At 68.6% G+C, this 22,571-nt stretch overlaps 3 protein-coding genes across 7 annotated transcripts in view; 1 reads left to right on the plus strand and 2 right to left on the minus strand.

Moving 5' to 3' along the window:
• LOC119715861 (SCO-spondin-like) overlaps positions 1–3,911 on the plus strand; it is a 35,155-nt gene extending 31,244 nt beyond the window's left edge. Inside the window, exons 93-105 of the mRNA XM_072033977.1 lie at positions 35–173; positions 271–473; positions 568–732; positions 837–964; positions 1,050–1,195; positions 1,279–1,325; positions 1,417–1,581; positions 1,895–2,118; positions 2,227–2,322; positions 2,414–2,474; positions 2,598–2,728; positions 3,538–3,688; positions 3,785–3,911. Coding sequence (XP_071890078.1) covers positions 35–173; positions 271–473; positions 568–732; positions 837–964; positions 1,050–1,195; positions 1,279–1,325; positions 1,417–1,581; positions 1,895–2,118; positions 2,227–2,322; positions 2,414–2,474; positions 2,598–2,728; positions 3,538–3,688; positions 3,785–3,807 — 1,679 coding nt within the window. The 3' untranslated portion in view covers positions 3,808–3,911. The remainder of the gene's footprint in view (positions 1–34; positions 174–270; positions 474–567; positions 733–836; positions 965–1,049; positions 1,196–1,278; positions 1,326–1,416; positions 1,582–1,894; positions 2,119–2,226; positions 2,323–2,413; positions 2,475–2,597; positions 2,729–3,537; positions 3,689–3,784) is intronic.
• A 697-nt stretch (positions 3,912–4,608) lies between these two features.
• On the minus strand, positions 4,609–16,736 carry LOC140001671 (uncharacterized). 5 transcript variants are annotated; one of them, XM_072034081.1, is made up of 8 exons: positions 15,343–16,541; positions 14,307–14,452; positions 13,880–14,029; positions 13,425–13,523; positions 13,242–13,334; positions 11,647–12,835; positions 5,836–6,002; positions 4,609–5,748 (listed from the first exon to the last, which is right to left on the minus strand). In XM_072034081.1, exons 2-8 carry the CDS (start codon positions 14,383–14,385, stop codon positions 4,961–4,963), a joined length of 2,565 nt encoding a protein of 854 aa, XP_071890182.1. In that variant the 5' UTR covers positions 14,386–14,452; positions 15,343–16,541; the 3' UTR covers positions 4,609–4,960. The 5 variants fall into 5 exon arrangements, with proteins under 5 accessions (XP_071890182.1, XP_071890181.1, XP_071890180.1 ...); XM_072034080.1 differs by lacking the exons at positions 4,609–5,748; positions 5,836–6,002 and adding an exon at positions 16,592–16,729 and having other exon boundaries at positions 10,725–12,835; positions 15,338–15,435; XM_072034077.1 differs by lacking the exons at positions 4,609–5,748; positions 5,836–6,002 and adding an exon at positions 16,592–16,729 and having other exon boundaries at positions 10,726–12,835; positions 15,343–15,435.
• Positions 16,737–18,129: 1,393 nt separating this feature from the next.
• LOC119715863 (zinc finger protein 169-like) lies at positions 18,130–21,459 on the minus strand. Its single transcript, XM_072034092.1, has 4 exons — positions 21,353–21,459; positions 20,474–20,600; positions 20,135–20,248; positions 18,130–19,872 (listed from the first exon to the last, which is right to left on the minus strand). The coding sequence occupies exons 1-4, from the start codon at positions 21,359–21,361 to the stop codon at positions 18,863–18,865; spliced, it is 1,260 nt and encodes a 419-aa protein (XP_071890193.1). The 5' UTR covers positions 21,362–21,459; the 3' UTR covers positions 18,130–18,862.
• Between the last annotated feature and the right edge of the window lie 1,112 nt (positions 21,460–22,571).

Below are 22,571 nucleotides of genomic sequence, written 5' to 3' on the forward strand. Positions count from 1 at the left end.
ACCCATGGGTGCACGGCTGCTCCTGTCCCTGCAGGGTGCCGGTGCCCCCCGGGGCAGCTGCTGCAGGATGGGGCGTGCGTGCCCATCGCCCAATGTCGCTGCGGGCTGCCCGGGGCCAACAGCAGCCAGGAGATTTGGCCAGGGGAGGTGGCCGAGGTGGAGTGCCACAACTGGTGGGTGCCGGGGGGCAGGGGACAGCAGGGGGGGGCACCGGACGCCCTGTCCTTGAGCTCGGGGCCCCCTCCTCACGCAGCCCCTCTCCCGTTTCAGCACCTGTGTGAACGGGACCTTGGTGTGCCCGGTGCTGCCGTGCCCGTCCTACGGGCCCTGGGCTGCCTGGAGCCCCTGCTCCAGCAGCTGTGGGGGCGGCCGCACCTCCCGGCACCGCTCCTGCCTGCCGAGCCCCGGGGGGGTGCCCTGCACGGACACTGGCACCCAGGAGACCGCCGAGTGCAGCCCCCAGCCCTGCCCCAGTGAGCGCCCGCCGGCACCCCCGGCATCGCCACCGGCACCGGCAGGGCTTGGCACGGTTTTGGGGTGGTGCTGACCCCCTTCTGCCCCCCGCAGCCGGCTGCCAGCTGAGCCCCTGGTCCCCCTGGAGCCCCTGCAGTGCCAGCTGCGGCGGGGGCAGCTCGGAGAGGCGCCGGGAGCTGCAGGGAGGCGAGGAGGAGCCGTGCCCGCTCCCGGTGCTGCGGCAGCTCCGCGTCTGCAACGCCCACAACTGCACGCCGGGTAGGGCAGCCCCAGTGTGGGCACCCCACGGAGGGTCCCAGGGGCCTGGGGGCGGTGGGATCTGCCCACCCCCACTGACTCCAGCCCCCACCTGTGCCCCGCAGGGTGCCCCCACAGCCAGGTGTACGGGGACTGCGCCAACGCCTGCCCCCGCTCCTGCGCCCACCTCCGCCCGGGGACGCAGTGCCTGCAGCAGCCCTGCCAGCCCGGCTGCGCCTGCCCTCACGGACAGGTGGGGCCGTGCCGCAGCCCCCAGGGGCACGGGGGACGTGGGTTTGGGTCGGGGCAGAGGCCTCAGGGTCCCCCCTCACCCGCAGGTGCTGCAGGACGGTGCCTGCGTGCCCCCCGAGCGGTGCCGCTGCGTGCTGACCCCCGCCGTGCCCTGGGCACTCAACCTCTCCAAGGAGGAGCAGGAGCAGGAGCACGCACCGGGCAGCCTCCTGCGGCACCGCTGCAACAGCTGGTGGGTGCCCCCCGCCCCACAAAACCCCCCCAGACCCACGATGCCAGGGTCCAGGTGGGCTCTGAACCGCGCTCTCTCCCCAGCGTCTGTGTTCATGGCACCTTCAACTGCTCCCAGGAGGACTGCAGTGGTGAGAGAACTCCCTCTGTCCCTGTCCCCGTGCCTGTGCCGTGGTCCCCATGCCACAGCCGGGCCCTGCTCGTGTGTCCCCCCCCCTGCAGTGGACTGCCTGTGGTCCCCGTGGTCCCCCTGGTCCCCCTGCTCGGTGACGTGCGGGGTGGGCGAGCGGCTCTCCCGCAGGCACCCCCTCCGGCAGCGCCTCTACGAGGGGGCAGAGTGCCTGGGGCCCCCCCTGCGCCGGGCTCCCTGCAGCCTCCCCGACTGCGGTGAGTGCCCCCAAACGTCCCAGGGAGGTGTCTGGGGACGGGGGGGGGACAAGGCACCACGATGGGTCCGTTTATGGGGACGTTGCTCCACGAGGTCTCACCCAGCCCTGGGGACACCCGGGGGGCAGCGAGGGAAGGGGCAGAGCTGTCACCCATGGGATGCCCGCCCCAGAGAGGGCTACAGCAGCGGTGGCAGTGCCCAAGCACCCCGCTGGGTTCGTTTGCCACCGGCTGAGCCACCCTGGTTGCCACATGCCCGAGGGCACGGCCGGTGCGTGGCCGGTGCCGGTGACGTGCCCTGCACCACCCCCAGCCTGCCCGGAGGGTGAGCGCTGGCAGGACCCCGGGGTGCAGGGCCCCGGGGTGCCCCCCGGCTGCGATCAGAGCTGCACGGACATCCCCGGTGAGACCCCCCCTGGCTGCAGCACGACCCCAGCCCCCGGCTGCGCCTGCGAGCCCGGCCGCTACCGCAACAGCAGCGGCCGCTGCGTGCCCGCTGCGCTCTGCGAGTGCCTGCACCGGGGGCAAATCCACGAGGTGAGCGGGGCCACGGCCACCAGCGGGTACCTGGGGGTGCCTGGGGGAGCCTGGGGGAGCCCGGGGACCCCCCCACCTTGCTGTGCTCACCCTCTTCCTCCTCCCCAGCCCGGCAGCGAGTGGCAGGAGGAGTGTGCGAGGTGCCGTTGCGTGGACGGCAGGGCTGCCTGCACAGACGGCTGCCCCCCGCTCTCCTGCCCCGAGGTACAGCCCCAGCCCCCCCTGCTGCCCCCCAGCAGCCCCCCAGCTGCCCCCCCTGGGGCTCAGGGAGAGGCTGATGTTGCTGTCTCTGCAGGGCGAGGTGAAGGTGAAGGAGCCAGGACGCTGCTGCCCCGTCTGCAGGATGGAGTGGCCAGGTAAGGGTCCTCCCAGAGACCCCCCCAGGCTCTGCCCCAAATCTTGGGACCCCGCCACCCACATGGGGCTGGCCAGGCGGCCACGGGGGTGCTACAGCTCTGCCTCCCCCCCCCTCCTTGCAGAGGAGCCATCCTCCATGTGCCGGCTCTTCACCGAGCTGCGCAACATCACCAAGGGGCCCTGCTCCCTGCCCGGGGTGCAGGTCAGCTTCTGCAGCGGGCGCTGCCGCTCCCGCACCGCCGTCACCCCCGAGGTGAGACCCCCCTCCATCCCCTACCCTCGCCCCCCCTCATGGTGCTGGGGATCTCGGGGTGCCAGGGGTCTCATGGCACGGGGGATCTCGTGGCATGGGGTATCTCATGGTGCCAGGGGTCTCATGGCACCGGGGGTCTCGGGGTGCCAGGGGTCTTGTGGTGTCGGGGTTCTCATGGTGCCAGGGGTCTCATGGCACTGGGTGTCTCAGGGTGCTGGGGGTCTCATGGTGCTGGGGGGTCTCAGGGTGCTGGGGGTCTCATGGCACTGGGGTTCTCGGTATACCAGGGGTCTCAGGGTGCTTGGGGTCTTGGGGTGCCAGGGGTCTCGTGGTGCCGGGGGTCTCGGGGTGTCAGGGCTCTGGGGGTGCTGGGGGTCTTGGGGTGCTGGGGATCTCGGGGTGCCAGGGGTCTCATGGTGCCTGGGGTCTCATGGTGCCGGGGGTCTCGGGGTGCTGGGGGTCTCGTGGCACTGGGGGTCTCATGATGCCAGGGGTCTCGTGGTACTGGGTGTCTCAGGTTGCCGGGGGTCTCATGGTGCCGGGAGTCTCGTGGAGCTGGGGGTCTCGGGGTGCCGGGGGTCTCGTGGCGCCGGGGGTCTCATGGCACTGGGTGTCTCAGGGTGCTGGGGGTCTCATGGCACTGGGATTCTCGGTGTACCAGGGGTCTCAGGGTGCTTGGGGTCTTGGGGTGCCAGGGGTCTCGTGGCACCGGGGGTCTCGTGGTGCTGGGGGTCTCGTGGTGCCGGGGGGGTCTCGTGGTGCCGGGGGGGTCTCGTGGTGCGCAGCGCGGTGACGGTGTGGCCGTGCAGGAGCCGTACCTGCAGACGCTGTGCGAGTGCTGCAGCTACCGCCTGGACCCCGCCAGCCCCGTCCGCATCCTCAGCCTGCCCTGCGCCGGCGGCACGGCGGAGCCCGTGGTGCTGCCCGTCATCCACAGCTGCGAGTGCAGCAGCTGCCAGGGTGAGCAGGGGCTGGGGGGGCTGGCACGGGGGTCCTGAGCAGCTCCGGGACCCCCTCGCTCCGTCCCCAACCTCTCCTCACCGCCCTGTCCCGCAGGGGGGGATTTCTCCAAGCGCTGATGTCCCCTCCTGGACGCTCCCCTCCTGTGTGTGGTGGTGGTGGAGGACCCCACGGCTCCCCGGTTCCCTGCAGCCCCAGCCCAGCAATAAAAGCACAACACCCGGCTCGCCTCTGCCTTGGTGGGAGTGGGAAATGGGGAGGTGGGAGGGAGTGGGGTGCTGCAGGGGGGGGTAAATGGGGATGGGGGTGGCTGCAAGGAGAGGGGCTGGGGTGCTTGGAGGGCTCCAGAGGGTCCTGGGCACCTCCGAGATCCCCGGGCCCCCCGGGTGCTCCCAGAGATAATGCCAGGCTCCAAGACCCGGGGGGCCCCCGCCTGGCGCACGGAGCCCAGCTGGGGGTCGCTGCCTCCCCCCAGGGCAGAGCGGGTACACGGCCACCACCCTCCATCTGGGGGTGTTTGGGGGGGGTTAATATAGCAAACCCCTGAGCGCAAATGGGATTTTCAGCATTAATGGTGCTGGGGGACACGCCAGCCCGGGGCCCCGCCAGCACGGCGCTCGCTGCCCTTCCGTGTGCACTTTCAGAAGTTTTAGAAGAAAACACCACACACTGCGAGGTGTTTTCATCCTGATAAAGCAGCCTCGCTTCTTTCATGCCCCTTCAGATAAGGGATTTCCAAGAAATTTCTGCGGCTTTGTGTCCGGGGCAGAGATTTGTGGGGACGCACGGGTCAGAGGGCGGGGAGGCGACAGGCTGGGCTTTGCCCCGAAAAATCACTCAGCTTCCCCCCCGTGCTGGAGGGGGGGAGAAAGAAGCATCTTCCCTCCTTTCCTACAAAACATTCCTGATGGATTTTGATATATATTTTTAAACTTTATTTGTATTTTCCTGCCACAAGCGGCCGGCTGCCAGCCAGCAGCTCTCTCCAGCAGCGTGCCGCCACCGCCGTGTGACTCGAGGGACAAGGAGCTGCCACAGTGCCCACCACTTTGGGGGCTCAGCCCAGGGGCGCAGGGGGGGCTCCGGCTGCCCACAGCACCGGGCTTTGCTGCTGCACCTCAGCCCAGTCTGTTTTTTTGGGGGGGATGTCGGGGAGGCAGGGGGACACGGCGCGGAGGCGAGCGCTGCCCTGCTTGCTTCAGGAGCACGGCGAGGTGGCTGCGGGTGCTCCTTGGGGCTGGGGGCAGCAGCACCCGGAGCCGTGCTCCCCCCTCACATGTGGTGGAGCTGCAGGCACCGGCCCTGGGTGAACGCCTTCCCGCAGCCACCGCACGCCCTGGGCCCCCTGGCAGCCTGCGGGGCCGCGGGGGGCAGTTTTTGGGGAGCGCCGCAGCCCTGCGCCCACCCCGGCTGCGGCCCCTGCTCGGCGTGGGTGCGCTGGTGAGCCAACATGATGCCCTCGTCCCGAAAACGCTTCTCGCAGCCGGCGCACTGGAAGGGTTTGGGCTCCGGCCACGCAGCCGGGGGGACCGGCCCCGCGTCCTGCGGCACCCGCGGGCCCCGGTGGGTGCGCTGGTGGCTCTTGAGGTGCTGCTTCTGGCTGCAGCTCTTGCCGCACTCGCCGCACTTGTAGGGCTTCTCGCCGGTGTGCACCCTCTCGTGGACGGTGAGGGTCTTCTTGTCCTTGAAGTGCTTGGCGCAGCGGGCGCAGGCGAAGGGGCGCTCGCCGGTGTGGATGCGCTGGTGGCTGACCAGGTGGTGCTTCTGGCTGAAGCGCTGCCCGCACTGCGCGCAGGGGAAGGGCTTCTCGCCCGTGTGCACGCGGCGGTGGCTCTGCAGGTGGTGCTTCTGGACGAAGCTCTTCCCGCAGTCGGCACAGCCGAAGGGCTTCTCGCTGCCGTGCACCTTCTGGTGCGACACCAGGATCTGCTTCAGCCGAAAGCTGCTGCCGCACTGCGGGCACGAGAAGGGCCGCGCCGCCGTGTGCGTCTGTCGGTGTTTCCGCAGGTCCCGGCTCTTGCCGAAGCTCTTCCCGCATTCACCGCAGGCGTGGGGGCGTTTGGGGCCTGGGGGGCCACGGTGAGGCCGGGCTGGTGGCGGTGGCGGCAGGGCTGGGAGGCAGAGCCCGGGGCCGGGGGGCTCCCCTTGCCCCTCGTGGGTTTTCTGGTGGCGCTTGAGGTCCCCCTTGGAGGGAAAGCCCTTCCCGCAGCGCGGGCACTTGAAGGGCCGCTCGCCCGTGTGGCTCCTCTCGTGGATGGTCAGCGCCGTGTTGCTCTTGAAGCTCTTGTCACACTCCGGGCACGTGGGCGGCCTCCTCTGCAGCGGGGGGGCCGGGAAGGGCTGGGGGCAGGGGTATCCCGCTGGGACCCCCCCTCTCCTGCCCGCCTGGCACCGCCGGGGTGTCCGTGGGATGGAGGCTCTGGGTGCCCGTGGCTGCTCCACGCCTTCCTCCACCTCCTGCCTGGCCCCAGCGTCACCGTCTGCGGGGAGGGCAGCGCGGGTGTCACCCCCGGGGTGGCACAGGGGAGCCCCCACCCCAAGGGAACAGCGTGCGCCCCCTGCCCCAAGCCCCCATCCCGCCGGGCTGATGGGGAGCAGCCCCCCGCAAACAAACCTTACGGGGCGCGCGGGGGCCAGGGGACGGGGCCGTCCCCATGCCTGCCCCCCAGCTCCCCCCCCGCCGGTACCCGCCTGGCCAGGGGGCCGGGTGCCTCCTCCCCGCCGCGGGCTCCTGGTGCCGTCCTGCACTCCGCATCTCCTCCTGCTCCATCTCGCAGATGATTTCGGGCTTGGCGCCGGGGCAGCCTGTGCGGGGCAGACAGAGGGGACCCCTGGCGCGATGCCCCCACCCTGCTGCCAGTCCCACAGCCCCCCCGTGTCCCCCCCATCTCCTCCTGCTCTGCCCCAGCTGCGTGGCCCTGCGGCGATGCCAGGCAGCCCCTGCCAGCCTGGCCCCATCCCCTCGCTGCCAGCTCTCCGTGCCTTGCTCTCGGCACCACCTCTGCGCCCCCGCGTTTCACCTGCTCCTGGCCAGCCTTTCCACCAGGACTGCTGTCCTCAGGACTATAAACCTTTAAGTATAACTAAATCAGCGTCCAGACGTGGAACAGGGGCAGTATCCAGGATCCCAGCTCCACCAGAGGAGAACCACGGCTTGGCCCCGGCCCCGCGGCTCCGTCGCGCTCCTCACCCAGCGAGGCGAGCGCCTCGAAGTTCTCCAGCATCACCTCGCGGTACAGCTGCCGCTGCCAGCCCGCCAGCTCTGCCCACTCCTCGGGGGAGAAGTAGATGGCCACGTCCTCGAACGTCACCGGCATCTGCAGCGACAAGCCAGGAGCTCGGCACGCTGCGCCACGCCAACCAAAACCCACGACCCCTGCCGCTGCTGCCCACGGGAGCCAAGCGCGGCCGCAGCACCGGGGAGCAGGGGGCGAAGCAAAGCAGCTCCCTGCCATGATCCTGCCCCAGCCCTGCTTTGCAGGAGCCCTGGGGGCCGTGGGGGCTCCGGTGCCACATCCAGGAGGTGCAGCGGGGTCACTGAGCACCGGTCCCCCAGTCCCCAGCAGCCCTGCAAAATGCCACCCGCGCTGCCTTGCCGCCTTCCCCACCGCTGTGCTTGGAGGAAAATTTGGCCCCAGGCATGGCAGGTGGGTGCTGAATGCTCAGAGCAGGGGAAACTCTCACCGGGCCCAGCTCAGGGCCAGGCACCAACATCCCCAGCACGGGACCAGGTCCCAGAGCGCTTCTCACCATTAGGGCATCGCCCTGGGTGCGGGGTGCCCCTGCCCCACAGGAGCAGCACTGGGGACCCAGCCTTTGGGGGGAGCCATTGAGGGGCCCAGCCCCTGCGCCCCGTCCCCCTCCCAGCAATTTGCCCCCCCAGGCAAATCCCTCTGCCCTCCATCTGCCACCCCCATCATCCCTGCCCCAGCCCCTGCGCTGTTTGCAGGAGGGTGGCACCCACGGCCGGTGGGGCCACGGCTGTGCCATGGGCACGGGCAGCCCCGGGGGCCGCAGCCCCGTGCACTGCCCGCAGCACAGACGCGGGGATCCCGGCCGTGGCTTCACCCAAACCCCCAGGGGTGGGCGCGGAGTCACGGTGCCAGGGGATGGGAGCGTTGCAGGGGCCAGCGGGCGGCTTTACCGTGAGCACCGGTGCGGCCCCCTCTGCCCCCGACCCCTGCCCGAGCAGCCGCCGCCTGGAGGCTCTCAGCGAGGGGATGGAAGCGCGCCCAGCCATCGGGCCATGCGGGTCGGGAGCTCCGGGTCTGCGGCGAGGCTCGTCCCGTGGGTCAGCCCCAGGGCGCACAGCGACAGACGGCCCCGTGGGTTCTGCCAAACACAAAATTTTGGTTAAGGAACCAAAGGGAAGCGGCACCCGGCCCACCCATCAAGCACTGCACTCCCTGGCGAAACACGGGGGAGTGTGGGTGGTGCTCAGGGCCAGGAGCCCCCCGTGCAGCGGGATCTGCCCCACTCCCAGCCCCCCACCACAGCCCCGTGCCCCTGCCCAGCCCCATCCTGCAGCCCCTACCTGCGCCACCCGCCCAGCACGGCCGTGGGCACGGACAAAGGCAGCCCCAGGAGCCGGGGGCTGCGTCAGCTGCTGGGCCTCACCGCCACCAGTGCAGCACGGGAGGTGTAGTCCTGCTGCTGCGCACTGCACGGCTCCGTGCGGCACCGCTCGGCTCCGCACGGCTCGGGGATGGATGGCCCAGCCCAGCCCGGTGCGCCTCTGTGATGCATGGCACGGTGCTGCCTGGCACGGCACAGCTCGGCACGGCCTGGCACGGCACTGCCTGGCATGGCACATCCCCATGATGCATGGCACGGCACGGCCTGGCACAGCACAGCCTGGCATGGCACATCTCCGTGATGCACGGCACAGCACAGCTCGGCACAGCCTGGCTTGGCACTTCTCCATGCTGCATGGCATGGCACTGCCCGGCACAGCACAGCTTGGCACAGCCTGGCACGGCACTTCCTGGCATGGCACATCTCTGTGATGCATGGCACAGCACAGATTGGAATGGCCTGGCATGGCACATCTCTGTGATGCATGGCACAGTGCTGCCCAGCACAGCACAGCTCAGCACAGCCTGGCACGGCATAGCCTGGCATGGCACATTTCTGTGATGCATATCATGGTACAGCCTGGCACAGCACATCTTGGCACAGCCTGGCACAGAACATCTCTGTGATGCATGGCACGGTGCTGCCTGGTACAGCACAGCTTGGCACAGCCTGGCACAGCACTGCCTGGCATGGCACTTCTCCATGATGCATGGCACGGTGCTGCCTGGCACGGCACAGCCTGGCATGGCACATCTCCATGATGCATGGCACGGTGCTCCACGGCACAGCACAGCTCGGCACAGCCTGGCACGGCACAGCCTGGCATGGCACAGCCTGGCATGGCACTGCCTGGCATGGCACTGCCTGGCATGGCACTTCTCCATGATGTATGGCACGGCACAGCTTGGCACGGCCTGGCACAGCACATCTCTGTGATGCATGGCATGGCACTGCCTGGCACAGCACAACTTGGCACAGCCTGGCATGGCACTGCCTGGCATGGCACATCTCCATGATGCATGGTATGGTGCTGCCTGGCACAGCACAGCCTGGCATGGCACATCTCTGTGATGCATGGCACGGTGCTGCCTGGCACGGCACAGCTTGGAATGGCCTGGCACAGCACAGCCTGGCATGGCACATCTCCATGATGCATGGCACGGTGCTGCCTGGCACGGCACAGCTTGGAATGGCCTGGCACAGCACAGCCTGGCATGGCACATCTCCATGCTGCATGGCACAGTGCTGCCCGGCACAGGACAACTTGGCACAGCCTGGCACAGCACATCCCAGCTCGGTGCATCTCCGTGCTGCATGGCACAGCACTGCCCGGCACAGCACAGCTCGGCACGGCGCTGTGCCACCTCGGCTGTGCCAGCACTGCCATGCCCCCACTCCACTGTGCCTGCCCGAGCTTTGCCCCGCACTGGGCAGGGGCTGCTCCATCCCTCGTGCCTCAGCAGCTGCAGTGTCCCCAAGGCTCCTTGTGAGAAACTAAATTGTGTGTTTGCAGCAGAGAATTACATGAGAAAGGAGAAATTAAGGGGTGGAAAGAAAATAAAAATGTACACGTTTTTTGTACACGCGGCAGCGAGCGTCTCCTGGGCGCAGAGTCCATCTCCTCGAGGTCACGGGGGTTCTGCTCCTGTCCCCAACGCTGCTCCTGCAGCCCCCAGCACAGCCTGCACCCCGTGCCGCTGCCCCCCCGGCACCCAGTGGGTCCCCCCCTGGCAGTGCCCATGGCCCCACGGGTGCTGCTCCCTTCCCTGCTGCTCCCTCCTCTGCTGTGCGCGGGTGGGACAGGACCCCCGAGGTCGTCCTGTCCAGCCTCGAACCCAGCACCAACGAGCTCTGCACACTGCTGGGCTCTGCGGGTACACAGCTCCTGGGGACCCCCAGGGATGGTGACCCCACCGCTGCCCTGGGCAACCCGTTCCAATGCCACACAGCCCTTCCAGTAAGGAAATATCTCCTAATACCCAACCTCAACCTCCCCTGCTGCAACTTGAGGCTGATTCCCCTTGTTATTACTCGGTGATTGGGAGAAGAGCTGATCCCCACCTTGCTGCGATGTCCTTCCAGGTACCTGTAAAGGACAATGAGGTCTCCCCGAACCTCCCCGTCTCCAAAATAAACACCCCCAGTGCCCTCAGCCGCAGGGCTTTCCGACCCTACAACATTTGGACACTCGTGCCCAGCTTGGTGCCACCTGGAAGCTGTTCTCAGCCACCTCGGCACCACCGGTTGGGATTTGCAGGGCTGCACCCACCGTGGGGGTGCTCGTCCCCCGAGGAGCTCCACCTGCCCGTGGCTGCACCAGAAATCGCAGATTTGGGGGTGTTTGGGGCACCCCCAGCTCCTGGGGCTGACGGCGTGCGCTGCCCCGTGACCGAAGCATGTTGGGTGAGAAGGGACAGGCGGCGCATCCTAACGGGGACACTGCCCCCTCGTGCTCGTTTCCATGTTTTATTAGTTCCTAGATTAGAAAAAAAAAAAAAAAAAGGAAATATAAATACACGTGGTCCTTGCTGCGCTGCTCCCCGGGGGTCTCCCAGTGGGGCAGGATCAGTGTTTAGCCCATTTTACAGACGGGGAAACTGAGGCAAGGCAGTTGCAGAGCTGCCACCCGCCACCCACCCGGCAGCCCCCAGCTCAGGGCCCCCACCCCAAAGGCAGCCCCCAGGTGCTGCGGGTGCCCGTCAGTGGAGGTGCCCAGGGTTGGGGTGCTCGGGGCTGTGAGCAAGGAAGGGTGGCACAGGGAGGGTGGCACAGGGACAACGCGGTGCTGGCCGGGCAGGGTGACCCCAGGCCAAATTCAGACCTCCCCCAGCACCTCTCCTGTACCAGTTCCTAACCCGGAGCTGGGGGCACCTCACTGGGGGGTGTGGTGGCCCCATGCCTGGGGCTGCAACACCGCCACGCACCCTGCAACCACCAGCCCTGCACACATAGCCCATGAGCACCAGCCTGGCACGGGGAGGTGAGCGCACCCACGGTGCCAGCTCCAGCTTCAGCCCCGGTCCTGGCCGTGCATGCAGAAGCTCAGGGCTCCTTCGCCTCCAGCAGCAGAGGAACGGCCACACTCTGCCCCCCAGCACACCCCAGGGCCAAGCTCAAGCCCTTGTCTGTGCCAGGCACGCTGCCAGTGTGCCACGAGGGTGCCCTGCTTGCTCCGGGGTGAGCTGGCTCTGCAGCAGGTCCCAAAACTGCCGTGCCATTCCCCCTCTGTCTGCTCCATCTGCAGAGCTTCTGCCAGCTCCTACTTGTACTTGGCCAGGGCCTCCAGCGGCACCGGCAGCTGGGTGCAGGACATGAGCAGCGGGTGCACGGGGAGGAAGGGGCTGAAGGCGGCCTCCCCGTCCCCGTAGCGGGACAGGAGCCGCTCCTCCGAGTGCGTGCCCTGGTGCACGGTCAGCTCCTTCTTGTGGCTGAAGACCTTGCCGCACTCGGTGCAGGGGTAGACCCGCTCCACCGTGTGGGTGAGGTGGTGCGTCCGCAGGTTGCCCTTGTACTTGAAGCTCTTCCCGCACTCCAGGCAGGTGAAGGGCCGCTCGCCCGTGTGGATGCGCTTGTGCTTCATCAGCGTGGTCTTGAGGTTGAAGGTCTTGCCGCACTCGGGGCAGACGAAGGGGCGCTCGCCGGTGTGGATGCGCTGGTGGGTGATGAGCGTGCCCTTGCGGTTGAAGCTCTTGCCGCACACGGTGCAGCCGAAGGGCTTCTCCCCCGTGTGGATGCGCTGGTGCTTGATCAGCTCGCCGTTGTGGCTGAAGCACTTGCCGCAGTCGGCACAGGCGAAGGGGCGCTCGCCCGTGTGGATGCGCTGGTGCCGCGTCAGGTCGCCGTTGCGGCTGAAGCTCTTCCCGCACTCGCTGCAGCCGAAGGGCCGCTCGCCGACGTGGATCTTCTGGTGCAGGATGAAGGTCTTCTTGGCGCAGAAGCCCTTGCCGCACTCGGCGCAGATGAAGGGGCGCTCGCCGCGGTGGATCTTCTGGTGGGTGATGAAGTTGGCCTTGCGGTTGAAGCTCTTGCCGCACTCGCTGCAGGAGAAGGGCTTCTCCCCCGTGTGGATGCGCTGGTGCAGGATGAAGGTCTGCTTGGAGCAGAAGCTCTTCCCGCAGACGGTGCACTCGAAGGGCTTCTCGCCCGTGTGGATGCGCTGGTGCCGCATCAGGTCGCCCTTCTGGCTGAAGCTCTTCCCGCAGACGGTGCAGGCGAAGGGCTTCTCCCCGGTGTGCACGCGCAGGTGGGTGATGAGGTTCCCCCGGTGCTGGAAGCTCTTCCCACACTCACTGCAGGCAAAGGGCCGCTCGGTGCCGTGGCTGCGGGGCCGCCGGGCCGGCTCGGTGCCGGGTGCTGATGTGACTTTGTGCCCGGCGGTGCTCGCTGGGGGGACAGGAGCCGTGCCCGTCGCCACGCAGAGCCCCCGGGGCTCGGCGGTGCCGCCCCGCGCCGGCTGCACCATCCACTGGCTGCCACGGGGAGCAGCCTCTGGGCCCTTCTCCAGCAGAGCCAGCTCTGGTTTCACGTCCTCCGGCTCCTCCTTGGGACGCTTCTCACCTTTGCCTTCGCCACCTACCAAGAGGAGAGAGCCAGGGAATCGCTGGCACGACGCAGAGCCAGGAGCTGTGCGTGGCCCTGCGCTCCTGGGAACCCGGCACGGAGCTGCGCCTTGGCACAGGCTCGGCACAGGGACAGCCCCAGGCACCCACAGCCCGGTGCCACCGAGGCTGCCCCGGGGCTGCAGAGCCTCGGCTGTGGCACTGGATTAGTGCAGCCCCTTGGTGCAGGAGGAGCTGGGCGAAGCCATCGCAGCCTCGGCACCGCAGCCGGGTAAAACACCTCCCTTGAACCTGTCCCCACAACCAGACACACGTGCAAACTCTCCTCTAAAGCCTCTGTGCAGAGATCACACTCAAAGTTTGATCACACTCGCACCCAGACGCGGAGACGAGCCAGGTCCCGGCCCCGTTGTGCTCACCTGCAGCTCCCGGGTCACCCGGGCCCTGGGGACACCCGATGTACGCCTCCTCCTCCGGCTCCACCTTCACAATCACTTCGGGTTTGGCATCGCCTGCGGGGGCAGAGGGCAGAGCTCCGGGGGCTGCGCTCGGCGCACCCCGGGCACGGCCGCAGGCACCCCCATGCGCCCAGCCCCACTCACAGGCAGCGGGGTCGGGGGGCTCCTCCTCCTCCCGTGGGCAGCAGTCACCGTAGGAGTCGTCCTCAGGCTCGGTTTTGATGACGAGCTCGGTTTTGATGCCTGTGGAAGGAAGGACCCAGCCCACACGTCCTGCTCTGGGGACGGACAGGGCCCTGCCGGTGCCACCCGGTGCCGTTGGGGAGCATCGAGCTCGGTGCCTCCTGCAGCCGGGGCCCCGGGGAACCACGGGGCTGCAGCAGCCGCAGGCCACTGGGGCTCCAAAGCGCCCATCGATATTAAATGATTGCATTTTACTAAGTTAAATATTATTAAGGATTTGTTATTAAATGCTTGTTACGCAGGGAAGGGAACTGCTGCTCTTCCTGCAGGAGGCAGTTCCCGGTTCCCAAAGCGCACGGGGCGTGCCCCATCCCAGCACAGCCCCTCGGTGCAGCGCCCTGCTCCACGTCACTTACTGGTGCTGGGGACACTGGGGACGCTGGGGACGCTGGGGATGCCAGGGGTGGTGGCCCTCGCCCCTGGGTGCCGGGGGTACCCGATGGCCGACTCGTCCTCCGGCTCCGTTTTCACCACAACCTCGTGCTTCACACCAGCCCAGCCCTTTCCTGGGGAATAAAAAGCCAAATTTGGGTTCCTTTGACATGCAAGCAGCCAGCAGCCAAGCAACGCTGCCACATGCCCCGTGGCACTGGGCTGCGCACAGAGGGGACAAAACCTCCCCCAGGGAGAATGGAGCCCCCCAGCGCCACCCAGCCCCGGGCAGCGACCACCCCAGTGGGTCCCTGCTGCCCAGCGGGGGTCCTCACCCACGAAACCCCCCCAGCAAACTGAGCCCCGTGGGCAGCAGGCATGGGCAGCCCCCCCGGGGGTCCCACAGCTCACCTGCGCCGTGGGGTCCAGGGACTCCCCTGCGCCCCTCACCCTGGGGGTCCCCCATGAACGGCTTCTCCTCCAGCTCCATCGCCGGGGGTCTCGGGGTCCCGAGGGACAGGACAGCCACCTCCAGCCACGCTGCTACCTGCGAATGCCTGCAGAGAGACCCCAGGCAGAAGTGTCCCCCTGTGCCAAAACGGCCCCAAAATGCGAGAGGCGAAGCAGCACCAGGGGGGGCTCGGGCACAGGGGGGCTCCGGAGATCTCCAAGCTGCTCCTCCTGCCGGCTGATTGCTCCCCTCCCCCTCCATCCGATCCCCTTCCCCTCCCCTCTGCCCTCGGGGAGTTGCTGCTTTCAGCAGGGGCGCACACAGGAGGAGGAGGAGGAGGAAAAGGAGGAGGAGGAAGATCGACCCGGGGGCTACAACAGCACAGAGCAGCCCAGGACAGGGCTCGGTCACCCTGCCTGCACCCCACCTCGCTCCTCAAAGCCCAGCAGCAGTGGCACAAGGTCACAGCCGAGGCACAAGGCAGGGACAGAGGGGAAGGAGGGAGAAAACCCCGCAGATTTTGGAAGCGGCTGCGCCCCACGAAGCCAGCCAGCTTTCCTCAGCTGCTGGGCACAACGTTCACGAAGGCACGGCGATGTGGTAGATGCAATCTCAGTGGAATTTGACACGCTGCCACGAGCAGCACCGGGGCAGCCCCAGGCAGGTGAGGAGCCGCTGGGGACACCCCTGTGGTGAGGGTCAAAGTCCCCAGGTACCCCAGGCACCACGCGCTCAGGCACCCTCCTGAGCAGGACATGGTGGCAGTGCCCAGGGGGGATGTGGCTGTGTCCCCACAGAGCCCCACGTGCCTGAAAAGGGGTCCCCAGCACCACCCTGACCCCGTCCCGCCGAGCTGCACATGCAGCAAACCTCCAGAGCAGCGCGTGCTGTGCGCTCCGGGGACGCTCCCTGCTCCTGCCCCCCCAGGGCATCCTCCCCGTGTCTGCGGTTTCCCACCCGGGCTTTCACTCCGGCACACCCTGGCCTGCACCTCACCACTCCTCCAGAAGCTCTCTGCTCCTCAGGGCACCCGCTGCTGCCGCCGCTTTTGCTGGCCAAATGCTTTGTGCCCAGGGGGCCTCTGGCAAACTGCAAATAACCACAGAGCGAGCAGGAGCAGGAGCAGGGGCAGGGGCAGCGTCCTCATCCTCACCCCGCCAGCCCCCTGCCCCCTCCTGAACCTCACTTTCCCTCCCGCTTGGTGCCACATCCCCCTGGTGCGGAGCCTGTCCTGCCTCCCACCGACCCGCAGCACCAGTCCTGCTTTCAAACAGGAGAGGGGTTGTTCCGGGGGGGCTCTCCCCGAGATGCCCCCACCCCCTGCTTGCTCTCCCACTGGCACAAACCCCTTCCTGGGGTCAGGGAATTTCGGATGAGCTCCAGCAGGCACCAGCCAGTGCCAGGCACGGGTTCTGCCCACATTACCTGCGCCCCTCGTAGCACAGCCCGGTGGCTCCCCCACCCCACATCCACCCCCCCAGCACCTCCGGGTGCCCCAGGAAAGCGCCCGGACCCCCGCCCATCCCCTCCCCGCTCCTTGGTGCCAGGCCCTGGGGGCAGCAGGGTCCCAAAGCAGGGTCCCAAAGCAGCGCAGCCGGTGCGCCCCCCGTGCCGTTCCGTGCCGTGCCAAGGGCGCGTGCCCGCGGCTGTCCCAAAGCCGTGCCTGCTGCCGGCAGAGCCGGGGGCGGGGGGCTCGTACCGGGGGCACGGCCCGAGCCCGGTTCCAGCCCCACCGGGGACCGGCGGCACCGGCACGCGGCGAGCCCCGGGCGCGCACCGTCAGCGCCGTTTGGCGGTGTCCGCGGGCACTCCTCGGGGCTGGGGGAGCTCCCCAGGGGGGGGTCGCATGCCCCTGGCTCCGTGCGCCCACCCGGGGCCGGACAGCAGCGGGGGGGAACCTAGGGGCTGGGGGGGGGCGGTGGGTACCGGAGCCCCCCGGCACCGCACCGGGTGCCCCCAGGCCCTGCTTTATCCCCCGCGGCACCGTCCCCGTCCCCGTCCCCATCCCGGGATCCCCCTGCCCCCCCCGGAGCCCCCCATCTTTTTTGGGGGGGGTCGCACGAGCGGCACCCGCACCGACCGCACCGCGCCGCAGCCCCGCGGTCCCTGCGCACCGCGCACAACCGGCACCGGGGCTGGGGGGGGTGGGTGCGCGACCCCCGCTCCTCCCCCCGGTGTCCCCCCCCCGAGCCCCCCGAGCTCCCCGAGCCCCCCGAGCCCCCGGTGCCCCCCGCCCCGCTCTCACCGGCGGCGCTCAGAGGGGCGGCGGTGGGGGCATCGCCGCCGATGGCCGCCGACCGCGGGAGCGCACCGGGGCGGGCGCACGGGGCGAGGCAGACAAAGGGCCGCCCCGCTGCACGCCGGGAGATGTAGTCCGCCCCCCCGCCCCCCCGGCACCGCCCCGACGCCCCCCCGGTATCGGCACGGCACCGGCGACCCCCCGGTAAAGGCACGGTCCCGGCACCGGCACCGCCCCGGCGACCTCCTGGTACCGGCACGGCACCGGGAACGGCACCGGCACTTGGGGAGGGGGGGGCGCAGGGTGTGGGTAACGCAGGGGGGTGGAGGAGAGGGTGGGCAGGAGGAGTTTTGGGTCCTGTTGCTCTGTCCCGTTCTGCGCTCCTGGGCATGGAGCTGGAGCCGGGGCGTCCTCCCGAGCAGCCGGGGTGACACCCGGGCACGGATGGTGGCCAAGGGACCGGGTCAGCTTTGGGACGGCAGAAATGTTCCCAGCCAGAGGGCAGCAGGCACCCGGGAGGGCACAGGGAGCAGCGAGGGGACAGAAGGAAAGAGGAGAAAGCGGCCAAAGACCATTGAGGAGCCCGGGAGCAGGGCCAGCAGGAGCAGGACCGGAGCCAGAAGACGCCTGCCCTGCCCTGCGCTCGCACCCACGACAGCCCCGGGGTCGGTTTCTCTGTTTTTGCTCTTTCTGCCCATTATTCTACCATCAGGAAACAAGAAAATTAGGGTGCCATGCACTGAGCTCGGTACAGCAGCACAGCGAGGAGCAGAGCTCTGGCTGGCACAGGGAGCAAACTCCTTGGACATGGTGTGCAGCAGCGGGTGTGCTGCTGGGAGCACTGCGGCTCCCGGGGGGAAGAGGCTCTGCCGCTGCGGCTGGATTAACGCAGAGATTTCTCAGGTCTTTGTCTGAGCTCGCACGTGCCCTGAGACCAGCAGGATGTGAGCACGGCACGGCCTCCTGCGCCCGAGCAGATGGCGCTTGGCCGCGGTCCCCGGGATGCAGCGAGCGCAGCGTCCCGGCTCCGTGTCCCCGAGGCCCTGGGGTCACCCCACGGCAGGGGCAGTGGTGAGGGCTGTCCCTGGGGCTGGGGAGGGGGCACAGCGGTGGGCACGGAATGGCCATGCCTCCGGGAGTGCTGCATGGGGTGCTGGCCCCATGGGCAGGGTGGCAGTGGGATGCAGGACCCCCGAGCAGGTCCCCCCAGCACCATCCTGCCCCATCCCAGCACACACCACAGAGGGCAAAACAAGCCCCCCAAGGTGCTGCAGGACAAAAGCCCGTGCCAGGAGCGGCCCCAGCGCAGTTTTGGGGCTCCCCAGAGCAGGGGAACCCCCCCCAGGTCCTGCGCCTCCTCTTGGGGCAGCTCAGGAGTTGGGGGGCTGGTGTCCCACGGGCACCTCGGGGCTCCCAGCAGGGACCAGGCGGGGCAGGGCACAGCAGCCAGGGGCAGGCAGCAAACCCCTCTCCCCTCCCTGCATCGCTCCTGCTCCTCCCCATCCGCCCGGCCCGGGGGGCACCGGTTCACCCAAACAGCCACCTGTCTGCAAAAGGACTTTATTAAGCTACGAAATTACGCAAACCATCCTCATAATTAGGTGACACCACTCTGTGAGGTGGTTGGAGCACTCTGAAGTCCTCGTCCTGCCCCTCGGTGCCGATCCTGACGGCCAGCACTGATGGAGGATGCAGAGCCCAGGCTGTTCTCCTTCACCGAGGTGGGGCCGGCAGCAGCCAGCACTCAGGCCAGGGGTGTTCAGGGCCCCCCTCCCATGGTCCCAGCCTCCCACAGGCAGGGCCACGTCCTGGGGGGCTGCTCGGGAGTGGGTCAGGCTGTGGCCTCGCCAGAGCGGCCACAGGAACCTCCCCTTCCTTGCACCGCACAGCCCCGAGGCGCTGGGGGCAGCTCAAGGTCCTGGGAACGGGGCAGGGGTCCTGGGTGCTGCCCCCCAGAGCCCCCAGACGAATTTGGGCAGCCAGGGGGGATCCGAGCATCAAAGCTGGGTGGCAGCAGGGAGCCTGCTTTGTGAGCAGGGCTCAAACCTCCCTTCTGCCCCACCAGCCAGGCACGGGGGCTTTCCAGCTCAGCTGCAGCCACCCAGGCTCCACGCTCCCGTGGCTCTCCTGGCTTTGAGCTCAAGACGAGGACACGAAGACACCCGGGCAGCTCCACCAGCTACCAGGAGGCTGCTGCTCCCCAGCCCCACCAGGGCACTGGGGGAATTCCTCGAGGTGCCAAGGGGTCAGGGCGAAATCCCCAGCCACATTTAGGAGCTATGGCTGCCCGCACACCGGGTCACCCCCCGTGCCAAAGGCGCCGCCGTCCCCGTGCGCCCGCAGGTGCAGGAGCAGCTTGCTCTTGGAGCTGAAGCCCAGCCTGCACTGAGCACAAGCAAAAGTCTTGTAGCGCCGGTGGAGCTTCTTGTGCGTGATGAGGTTGGCCTTGTTGCAGAAAGCCTTGTCGCACTGGGCGCAGGCGTAGGGCCGCTCGCCCGTGTGCACGCGCTGGTGCACCAGCAGGTTCCCGCTGCGGCTGAAGCTGCGGCCGCAGACGGGGCACTTGTGGGAGCGCTCGGGCGCGTGGCTGCGCTGGTGGATCATCAGGCTCTCCTTCCAGCTGAAGCTGCGGCCACAGCGCCCGCAGACGAAGGGTCTCTCCTCGACGTGGCTGGCCCGGTGCTGGCTCAGGCTGGCCTCGTCCTCGAAGCGCTTCTGGCACTGGGGGCACTGGCGCGGCGCGGCGGCCGCGTGCTCCCGGCGGTGCTCCTGCAGGTCCCGTTTGTGGCGAAAGCGCCGGCTGCAGAGCGTGCAGGGGTAGCTGCCCTCGCCTGCGTGGATGGCCCGGTGCCGCAGGAGGTCCCCTCGCAGGCAGAAGGTGCAGCCGCACTCGGCGCAGGCGTGCCGGTGCCGGCCCCGGTGCTTCTTGTGTGTCAGGAGGTTGCGGTGGTGCTGGAAAACCTTCCCGCAGGCCGTGCACTCGTGGCTGGGCGCCGGGACGAGGTGCTCGCCCTGGTGCGCCCCCAGGCTGGCCGCGTCCTCGAAGTTCTCCCCGCAGGTGCCGCAGATGAGGAGCCCCCCGGGCGCCACCGGCTCCAGTGGCCGCTCGCCCCGCTCCCACGTCCCCATCCTCCTGGGGGAGCCCCAGGTCCCTGCCTCGCACCAGCCAGGGCACAGCGGGGGGCACCCCAGCTCCTTGGCACCCCCAGACGGCGGCACGGGTGGAACCCAGTGTCCTTGGTCACCGTCCCCAGGCGGGTCCTCGCCAGCCATCCTGCCCCGGGGAGCTGCAGGGAGCAGAGGCACAGCGTCAGGGAAGTGTCCCAGTGTCCCCACAGCCCGACAAAGCCACCACGTGGGCAGCACCAGCCTCCCCTCGCCCCTCTGGTGCCGCAGAGTGGGGGCCCTGAGCTGCGACACCCCCACCTCTGGCTGGAGCCACCGGCCCCATGGCACAGCTCGGGGCTGTGCCCACGACGCACGGAACCTGCCCCAGCCACCAGCCCGCTGTCCCCAGGCACCCGGGGGGCTGCACCCCACACCACTCACCAATGCCAGCGGTGTCGGGAGTTTCTCTGTCCCCCTCACCAGGGGAAGCCCCCCCACACGGCTCCTCCTCAGGCTCCATTTTGGGGACGAGCTTGGATGAGGTGTCAACAGAGCCTGTATGGGAGAGAGACCCCTCAGCACCCCCCAGAGCACACCCAGGGAGTGTCACCGCCACCAGAGGCCCTGGGGACATTCCAGGGGTGCCAACAGTGCCATCCAAAGCTGCTGGTACCAGCCCCAGCAGTGGCACTGAAGCTGGGAGCAGCGCGGCTGGGGTGCCCAGAGCGCTGCCCATGCACGTTTTTGGCCAACCCAAACCCTGGCACGGCTCCTCCTTACCCAGGCAGGCGACCAGGTCGTAGTTGTCCATCATCACCTCCTGGTACAGCTCCCGCTGCCACGCCGCCAGCTCTACCCACTCCTCAGGGGAGAAGTAGATGGCCACGTCCTCAAACGCCACCGCAGCCTGGAAAGCAAAGCCGGGGCTGGGGGTCCAGCAGCTCCATCCCCACCTGCGGGACGTGGCACCTGCAGTGCCCGGGGGACATGCAGGGCTGAGGTGTGTCACGGTTCCCAGAGCATCCCCATTCTGTCCCCATACCATCCCCATCCCCATCCCATCCCATCCCATCCCCATCCCCATCCCCATCCCCATCCCATCCCATCCCCATCCCCATCCCATCCCCATCCCATCCCCATCCCATCCCCATCCCCATCCCCATCCCCATCCCATCCCCATCCCCATCCCATCCCCATCCCCATCCCCATCCCCATCCCCATCCCATCCCATCCCCATCCCCATCCCCATCCCGTCCCCATCCCCATCCCCATCCCCATCCCCATCCCCATCCCCATCCCCATCCCCATCCCATCCCCATCCCCATCCCCATCCCATCCCATCCCCATCCCCATCCCCATCCCGTCCCCATCCCCGTCCCCATCCCCATCCCCATCCCCATCCCCATCCCCATCCCCATCCCCATCCCATCCCCATCCCCATCCCCATCCCGTCCCCATCCCCATCCCCATCCCCATCCCCACGCTCTGTGCGCCCAGCCCGGCACAGCCCAGCCCGCAGCTACCGGGCCAAAACCGTGCACCGGGACGAGAAGGAGCTGCCCCGGGGGACCGGTCACCGGATCCCACCCCCACCCCCACCCCCAAACACCCGGGGCTCCACCCCTGCCCCTCCCGGGCGCGGGATCCCACGGACCGCACCCGCTGCATCGCTGCCGCGGGCGGGGGGAGGCGGCACCGGGAGCCCCCCCGGCACGGGGCGGCCGCGCCGCGATGGCGCCGGCGGAGACAGCACCGGGGCGGGCCCGGAAGGTGACGGGGGGGGCGGAGCGGGGCGGGGCGGGGAGCACCGGGGGTGTCTGCACCGGGGGGTGTCAGCACCGGGGGGCACCGGCACCGGGGAGCATCAGGCGCGGGGAGCACCGGCACCGGCGCGCTCTGGCACCGGGGGCGCATTGCGCACGGGGAGCATCGGGCACGGGGAGCACCGGCACCGGGCGCCCCCCCCCCCGGTCTGCTCGCCGTTACCGATCCGGTGCTCCCCCGGCGAGGTGGGGGGCAGGGGCACAGCCCCCACACGGAGCCAGGAGCCTCTGGTCTCCGGGGGGGCCGTGTGCCCGTCCTGACACCCCAGGGTGGGCTCCCCCTGGCACTGCAGTGCTGCGCTGGTGAGGTTTTGAGGTGCCCAGTTACTGGGGGTGTCTGGGTTACTGGGGGTGCGCAGTTATTGGGGTGCGGGGCTGTGCCTAGGTTATTCACAGCCAGGTTATCGTGATGCCAAGTTACTGGGGAGCACAGTTTTGGGGCTGCCTGGTTATTGGGAGCCATGGTTATTGGGGTGCTGGGTTATTGGGATGCCCCATTATTGTGGTGCAGGGTTATTGGGGTGCCAGTTTATTGGGGTGCTTGAGCTATTTACGTGCCCAGCTATTGAGGTGCCTGATTATTGGGGTGCAGGGTTATTGGGGTATCTGATATTGGGTCACCCAATTATTGGGGTGCCCACCTTGCAAGGCAGCTCAGCTCCGGGGCGCAGGGGGTGCAGCCCCTCTGGAAGCCGTGGTCAGGGCAAGCAGCAGCATCCGGGGGGGCCGCAGGGACCTGACCCTCACAAAGGCTGAGCAGAGGGGGCAGCGCAGTGCCCAACGCACCCCCAGCACTGAGCCTGGTGGGGAACCAGGGGGGTCCTCACCCCCGGGCCCCCTCCCAGACCCCCATCGGATAGGGACCAGGCTGCAGCACCAGCAGCAGAGCGGAACGGGGAGCTGCGCGCCTGCCCCGGCAGGTGTCACCCGACAAGAAAATAAATCATCTTTCACAAGTAGGTCAAACGCCCAAAAATGTTGCCCGGGAGGTACACGAGAGGAAAAATGAACGCGTGAGGATCCCGGGGAGGGCAGGGGAGTTACCGCAGGGCACC

Source organism: Anas platyrhynchos, chromosome 2 (assembly GCF_047663525.1).
Source record: "Anas platyrhynchos isolate ZD024472 breed Pekin duck chromosome 2, IASCAAS_PekinDuck_T2T, whole genome shotgun sequence".
NCBI lineage: Eukaryota > Metazoa > Chordata > Aves > Anseriformes > Anatidae > Anas > Anas platyrhynchos.

Excerpts from the sequence above, each read along its gene's own strand:
- LOC140001671 (XM_072034081.1), bottom strand. The coding sequence starts at position 14,385 with ATGGAGCTGGAGGAGAAGCCGTTCATGGGGGACCCCCAGGGTGAGGGG. Across the intron at positions 6,003-11,646 it reads CAGGGCACGCACTCGGAGGA|GAGGCCGCCCACGTGCCCGG; the intron begins GCGGCTCCTGTC and ends CCCGCTGCAGAG. Across the intron at positions 5,749-5,835 it reads CCAGAAAACCCACGAGGGGC|AACGCCCCCACGCCTGCGGT; the intron begins AAGGGGAGCCCC and ends CCCCAGGCCCCA.
- LOC119715863 (XM_072034092.1), bottom strand. Across the intron at positions 20,249-20,473 it reads CGACCTGGTCGCCTGCCTGG|GCTCTGTTGACACCTCATCC; the intron begins GTAAGGAGGAGC and ends TCTCCCATACAG. Across the intron at positions 19,873-20,134 it reads TCCCGACACCGCTGGCATTG|CTCCCCGGGGCAGGATGGCT; the intron begins GTGAGTGGTGTG and ends TGCTCCCTGCAG.